We start from the raw sequence: 7,438 nt of genomic DNA, 5'->3' as shown, positions 1-7,438 counted from the left end.
AATTAACCCCTCTGCTGACCCACCCTAACCTCTGGGGTTTATCCTCATGCTGTGGTTTCGGGTTCCATCCCCACCCAAATCAGCTACACTGGCCTATGCCTGGTGCTGGCACCTCCCAAAGGTTAGAGTAATCATAATAATGAAATAATGAATTGAAAAAAATCTCCTCATACCCTAGACCACACCCCTCCCTGTTGAGAAGCCTCCTATAGTTCCCACCCACTCAGGGCAGACCCAACACATCTCCTTGCTTATAAGGTCTCGGCCACCTCTCTGTTCTCACTTCTCTCATCTCCCATCCTTACCTGGGAAGCCCTACCTGCCTCTCACCTATTTCTAAGATCCACCAGGCATACCCTGCCTCACCGCATTTGCACTGGCTGTGGCCGCCATCGTATACGTTCTTTCCCCACCTCTGAGCTGAGGTCACATTCCCTGGCTTCACCTCATCCAGGAAGCCTTCCTCGAATCACGGTCAGGTTTACAGTTGCTCACAAAAGACACCCGTATCTCTTTGGTAAGCCTTTGCACTGCTTTTATTTGCATCTCTCTAGGTAGCTTACCACTTACTGGCCCCATTGACAACTAGACAGGGGCTCTGTATGGGCAGGGGTCGGAGGGTGCCTCACACACAGCACCTGGCACACAGAAGGGGCTCTGAAAACAGTGCCCAGATGAACAGACTTGAGGATAAAGCAAACGTCTGCAGTTTTGGGAAGATGCCGCTTCCTAGATGTCCCCTTTCAAGCTTTTCACATCATTTCTTAAAACCTTTTTTTCAAGAGTATTGTGAATTCTAATGCAGAGATAGCTCCCTCATGCCCTTGACCAGGCTTCTCCCAACAGTGATATTTTGCAAAACTATGTAGTACAACATTGGAATCAGGGTATTAGGGTTACTATGTCCCACCCGTGGATCTGGATCCCCTGTTTCATTTGTACTCCTGTGTGCCCATTTCCTTCTCTGCAGTTCAGTCACCTGTACAGGTTTGTGTCTCCACCATGTCCAGGGAGAGAGTGGCTCTGTCACAAAGGTCCCGCATGTTGTCTGCTTCCTGTCATCTCCTACCCTGGCCACCCTGCATCTGCTCTCCATTCCCATATTTTTGTTACCTTGAGGAGGTTACGCAGATGAAATCATACCTCATGTAAGCTTCGCAGGCTTCCTCCCTACACTCAGCGTCATTCCCAGAGATTTGCTGTGTGTGTGTGTGTATCAACAGTGTGTTCATAACTTAGAGCAGTTGAGCAGTTGTGGATGGACCAGCCCATGGTTTGTTCAACTACTCACCCATTGAAGGATGTCTGGTTCATTGACAGTTTGGGAGTATCACAAACAAAGCTGCTATGATCATGTGTGTGTGGTAATGACTGTAGCCCTCCAGGCTCCTCTGTCCATGGGATTCTCCAGGCAAGAATACTGGAGTGGGTTGCCATGCCCTCCTCCAGGGGATCTTCCCAACCAAGGGATTGAACCTGTGACCTTATGTCTCCTGCATTGGCAGATGGGTTCTTTATCACTAGTGTCACCTGGGAAGCGATGGTTTTGCATGAACAGAAGTTCTATTTCTCTGAGATAGATGGCTAAGAGTCCCCTTGAACTGTTTGCTTATTTTTGGCTGCCCTAGGTCTTCGTTGCTGCTCATGGTCTTCCTCTAGTCATGGTGAGTGGGGGCTACTGTCTATTGCAGTGCCCGGGCTTCTTATTGTGGTGGCTTCTCTCGTTGCAGAGCACAGGCTCTAGGGCATGTGGGCTTAGTAATTGTGGTGCACAGGCTTAGTTGCTCCTTGGCATGTGGAATCTTCCTGGACCTGTGTACCCTGTGTACCCTGCTTCAGCAGGCAGATTCTTGTCCACTGCACCACTAGGGAACTACTTGTTTGTTTTTTTTGTTCATCTTTCATAGAGAAATTCTGCCATTCCCTGTATACACACCAACTCTTTTCATCACTCCCACTGTGTGCTGAACCCTGGGGACACACTGGGGCCAATCCAGATACATACCCAGCAAGTACAGCATAAGGATGTCAGAGCTGAGATGGGGCAGCCCTGGGCCCAGGTGAGGGGCCTGACCCAGCCTGCTGGGGTCCAGGAGGGCTTCCTGGAGGAGGAGGCAGCTGAGCTGAGACTTGATAGATGAGCAAGGGTGAGGGTGACCTGGAGTAACAAGGGACCTGCCTGTGCAAAGGCCACAGGTAAGGATCAGGATAACATCAATGTCAGAATGGCCTCCCTTTCTCACACAACATCTCTGCACATTTGGACTCTTTGGAGACCTAGGATGTCCGCTAATAATTTGGGAGGACAGAGCCCTCCTCGAGATGGGCAGTTGTCCTTCAGGGAGACTAAGCCTGAGGCCTGCAGGGACTGACCCTAGCCCTCTCCCCCCGCCTCATAGACAAACTCAGTTGAACCCACAATGAGGTGGCTATGCTCCCCACACCTTGAATCTGGTTGTGACTGTGACAGCTCCCAACAACTCCCTGTGGCAGGGGTGAGGTTGCAGGGCTTTGGATGCTGTGCAGCTCCTCCTCCAATTGGAAGTCTCGGCCCAGGAGGAAATCTGACTTTCCCCAGACTGCCCTGCTGGGAGGAAGTCCAGGCAGCCATGGAAGCGCAATGGCTACCAGCCTGAGAGCAAAGCCTTCTCTGGCCTTCCCAGTCCAGCCGCTGGGTAGGTGGCTCCACCCAATACCACCCATGGATCACAAGAACCGCCTGGCTGGGTCCACTCACCCACAGAACTGTGAGCAGTGATACACTGATGCTGGGGACTTCCCTGGTGGTCCAGTGGTTAAGACTCCCCCTTATGATGCAGGGGACATAGGTTTTACCCCTGGTCAGGGAACTAAGATACCACGTGTTTCAGAGCAACTGAGCTGTGTGCTGCAACTAAGATCCGTTGCAGCCAAATAAATATTCTTTAAAAAATGACACTAGTAAAAAAAAAAAAAATGACACTAGTTTTGAAAAATACACTGATGCTGTTATATGCCTCTTTATTTGGGGGTGTGTTATGTATCGATAATTATGCTCCCTTGGGTTGTTGTTCAGTCATTAAGTCATGTCTGACTATTTGTGACCCCATGGACTGCAGCATGCCAGGCTTCCCCATACTTCACTATCTCCCAGAGTTTGCTCAAATTCATGTCCACTGAGTCGGTGATGCCATCCAACCATCTCATCCTCTGCCAACTATTCCCTGTGCCTTCAATCTTTCCCAGCATCACAGTCTTTTCCAGCATGTCTGCTCTTCACATCATATGGTCAAAGTATTGGAGTTTCAGCTTCAGCATCAGTCCTTCCAATAAATATTCAGGGTTAATTTCCTTTAGGATTCACTTGCTGTCCAAGGGAATTTCAAGTTTTCTCCAGCACTGCAATTCGAAAGCATCAATTCTAAGGTACTCAGCCTTCTATAAAGATTGTTGCAACTCTCACATCCATACATGACTACTGCAAAAACCAGTTTTGACTATATGGACTTTTGTCTGCAAAGTGATGTCTCTGTTATTTATTCAATGACACCCATGATTTTCCAGCCAGGACTCTGAACATTCACTCACAAGGTACCAAGAAGAATACCTTATTTCATCCATTTTAAGATGTACATCACTTTCCCTTTTTAGTATCTCTGAAAATGGCATTTGTACAGTCTTACAATTGTACAGTCAACCACAGGACAGTGTGTGAAAAGTCCTATTGATGCTTCCTTCAAAGTTCCAGAAAATGTCAGCATCAAAGTATCTTTAATTAGGAAATAATAATTACAACATCAACAGTGGCAAACATACAGCAGATTTGTATCAAATATTGCAAGAGGGCAAGGCCTTTATCACTATTATGATTTTGGGCAAAAACAGAATAATAGCAGCTGCTATTTAAGCCCGCCTGTTTCAGAGGGGCCCGTCTTGATCCCTACAGAGAGGGCTCAGAGAGACACAGCCTGTTCCCTCAGAACGCACAGCATGCGCAGCCCGGGACTACCGCTGCCTGACTTCGGGGGGCCTGGCGTGGCCCAGGAGTCGCAGCTGGGTTTGGCGGGCGGCCGCGAGGTCCGAGGTCCGAGGGTCCAGGCCGCCAGGGCCGCGGGAGAGGCCTAGGAGCACAGGGGCAGACGCGGCGGAAGGCCTGGCGGAAGTGGGAGCCCAGGAAGGCGTAGAGAAGTGGGTTCAGCGCCGAGTTGCAGTATGACATGCAGTGTGCCCAGATCTTGAGCGCATAGGCGGCGTAACTGCGCGGATGCCAGGCGCCGGCCGGGCCCAGCGCCTGCAGCAGCAGGAACAGCTGGATGGGGCCCCAGCAGGCAGCGAAGAGCAGGACCACAGCCGCCACCAACCGCGAGACCTTGGCCCTCACGGCACACGCTCGCTCCGCCAGCAGCTGCCCCTGGGGAGAGGGGAGGGGGAAGAGGGAAGGCGAAGGGCCGGAGGCGACGACACCCCTCCTCGGGCGCTCACCTTCTCGACTCTCTCGAATTACCCCCCAACCGGGCCACCGCCCCCTCCACCCCCCGTAGATGCGCCTCACTCCCCTCTACTGTACCTCCCCCCACCCTCAGCCCGGCCGCGTCCCCACCCACCCAGCCGCGCACCTGCAGGGTGCCGTCGGCGGGCGCTGGGCCCACGGCGGCCCGGCCCAAGTGGCGCAGCATGGCCCCGTAGCAGGCACAGGTGGCGACCAGCGGCAGCAGGTAGAGCGCCAACAGGTTGTAGAGCGCGAAGGCTCGCTCGAGGGCGCGGCTGGGGAAGGCCTCGCTGCAGTAGGTGCGCGGTCCGGACGACAGGCGATGTAGGGCGAACACTGGCGCCGACACGACCGCCGAGCCTGCATCAGGGCCCTGCTGAAGACCCTGCCCCGGGGGGACGAGGGGCGCAAGAGGGCCCGGGTCTCCCCGGTGCCTCCCGGGGAGCGAGCCACTGAGCGCTTGCTAGGCGCGGGTCCGCTTGGGTCCTCGCCCTCAGGGGCCCTTGCAGGGAGCGCTAGTACGCCCATTTCCCAGATGCACGATCCAGGCAGTGGGAGAGGGTGAGCCCAAGGACGAAAACTGATCTCCCCCAGCCCGTGCGACCCCCACGCTGAACTCACCCACCCAGATGCCAAGGCTGACTGCCAGCGCCAGGCGGGGCGTGCGGCGGTGCAAGGCGCGCAGCGGAAACACTGTCACGTACCAGCGGTCCACGCTCATGGCGGTCAGGGTGGCGCACGTGGCCTGCACCGAGACCTGGGAAGGCCGGGAGTCCGGCGTGTGGCCCCTGCCCCGTCGGGGCCTTTCCCTGTCCACGCCCTCCTTGCGGGTCCCCCACTGTCCAGCCACTCGAGTACAGGCAGGACCTGACCCGGGAAGGTCTCCAGGGCCCACAGTTGAAGGGGCAGGAGAAAGGGGTGCCAGAGAGGAGCCCAGGGTGGTGGAGGAGGAAGGAGCCGTCGGGGGTAGCCTGAAACCCCCAAGACTGAGACCAGGAGGGGCAGAGCCATCCTAGTAGGATCCCAATACCACCCCTAGCCCTACCAACCCAGACCCAGTGCCCGCCCCGCCCACCTCCACCCGGGGTCCCTGGCCCTCCCCAGGCCGCAGGGAGGCCTTCCCCGCCCCAACCCAGACTCTGCCCCGCCCACCTCCACAGCCGCCCCTGGCTAGCAGCAGCCCGCAGGAGGTCCGACCCCGCCCACACCCAGACTCCGCCCCCTTCCCGCCCGCCCTCAGCCCGCGCACCTGCTGGATGTAGTTGAGAAACTTGCACATGAAGTCGCCCAGCACCCAGGCGGGCAGCGGGTAGAGCAGAGCGGTGAAGGGCACGCAGCACAGCAGGAACGTTAAGTCCGTGGCTGCCAGGTTGGCTGCAGGTCGGGGACGCGCGGGTTCTGAATGTGGGGCGCATCGCCCTAGCCCTTCAGCACCCTGGCCCAGCCTCCTGGGTCTCGCCTTTGTCCGAGTGACCAGCAGGGCGGCTCGGGAGGCACCCAGAGGGACCCCAGCATCCATGGGCAGAGAAGTTGGGTGCCTCCTCTCACTTTATATTTCAAACACCCCTCACCCAGCTTTGTAGCCATTCAAGCATTGACGGGCCCTGCTCACCCCTGTCGGACTGCAAATAGGCCCTTGCCGTCTGAGCCTGTTTTCTCATCTGCAAATTGAGCGGTGCCAGCCAACAGAGAATGGAGAACACGGACTGAGTGAGCACTCACCTGGGTAGGGCACCCTCATCATATAAACGTATAAACTGAGCCTCTGGGGCAGTGGTTGCCAACTGCGGGCCCGCGGGCCACGCAGTCTTTCCCCTACTCCTTTTATTCATTCCACACGGTGTTATAAGAACCACATTTCAATCGGACATCTTCCTTGAGTGGCAGGGGCCAACGCTCCATGAGCCACTCTCTCCAACCTCCCTTTTAACTACTCCAGTCAAGATGGAGCTCTTCAACGCCACATTTGGCGACCTCCAGCCTAAGGTACAGGGACAGGAGGGAAAGGACCAGGAGACCTGCAGCGGAGAAATCCCCAACTGAGAGGACCCCGACTCACCGCTAGGGGAGCCCCCCGGCCACTACGCCTTCTCGTAGACCCCAGGAATGGCCCTCCGGCACTGTGAAGCGCCGGGTGCTCACCGATGTAGAAGTTGGTCACCGTCTGCATCTGCTTGTGGCGGCAGATGACGAAGATGACCAGTGAGTTCCCTGTCAGGCCGAGCAGCATCAGCGCGCAGAAGAAGAGCGGCACCAGCCAGGCGTCCACGGGCCAAGGCGCAGGGATCGCGCCGTCCGAGGTGTTGGCGCCACAGCCCGGGCAGACCGTTGTGTTGGCCGGCGGCCACCAGGACCCGTTAGGCCCAGACGCGGACAAGGGCTGCATTGCCACCCTCTTCCTCCTGACCACCCTCCGGGATTGCACACTGCGATCGCTGCCGTGACCTTCCCGGTAGCCCTCCGGGGATGCGCTACAAGGTCTGGGTCGCAGCTTTCCTGGACTCCTCAGCTGCAGCCGCTGCGCTTTTATACCCCGCATCCCACCGTGCTCCGCCTTCCCGCCTCTCCTGCAGCCGCTGGCCACTCCCTCCCCTGCCTGTGCGCCCTCTGTTCACCGGAGCAACACCCTGCTCCCGCATCCCGTCCTCCCCCTCCAAGGTAAGGATGAGAGCACAGGAGGAGGACTGGGGAAGGGAGTGTGGAGCAGAGCAGGGGGAGCGGTAGACTTCCTAGAGGATGCTGTAGACCCGGGAAGGACCCATCCTTACCCCAGGAGACTCACCAGCAAGAAAAGCAGAGGGACAAAGCTTCAGATACTAGGGTATGAGGCCTGTTAGAGGTCATGCCTCTGACCTTCCATGGGGCTGAGGCTGTGGGCTGGTGGTGAGGCCAGCCTTCAGAGGCCCTGAGTATCACTGCTGCCAGGGTTTGTCCCCGGACACTGGGGATCCATGGAAGGTTCAGGGTGAG

At 56.5% G+C, this 7,438-nt stretch overlaps 1 protein-coding gene across 1 annotated transcript; it reads right to left on the bottom strand.

Moving 5' to 3' along the window:
- Positions 1-3,731: 3,731 nt before the first annotated feature.
- On the bottom strand, positions 3,732-6,960 carry KISS1R (KISS1 receptor). The gene is made up of 5 exons (XM_081502400.1): positions 6,611-6,960; positions 5,718-5,842; positions 5,090-5,225; positions 4,596-4,828; positions 3,732-4,390 (listed from the first exon to the last, which is right to left on the bottom strand). Exons 1-5 carry the CDS (start codon positions 6,852-6,854, stop codon positions 3,956-3,958), a joined length of 1,173 nt encoding a protein of 390 aa, XP_081358526.1. The 5' UTR covers positions 6,855-6,960; the 3' UTR covers positions 3,732-3,955.
- Positions 6,961-7,438: the final 478 nt, after the last annotated feature.

This window comes from Giraffa tippelskirchi, chromosome 6 (assembly GCF_054371585.1).
Source record: "Giraffa tippelskirchi isolate mGirTip1 chromosome 6, T2T-mGirTip1v1.2.pri, whole genome shotgun sequence".
Classification (NCBI taxonomy): Eukaryota; Metazoa; Chordata; class Mammalia; order Artiodactyla; family Giraffidae; genus Giraffa; species Giraffa tippelskirchi.
Note: the sequence above shows the minus strand (reverse complement) of the source record. Positions and strands in the feature narration are given on the sequence as shown.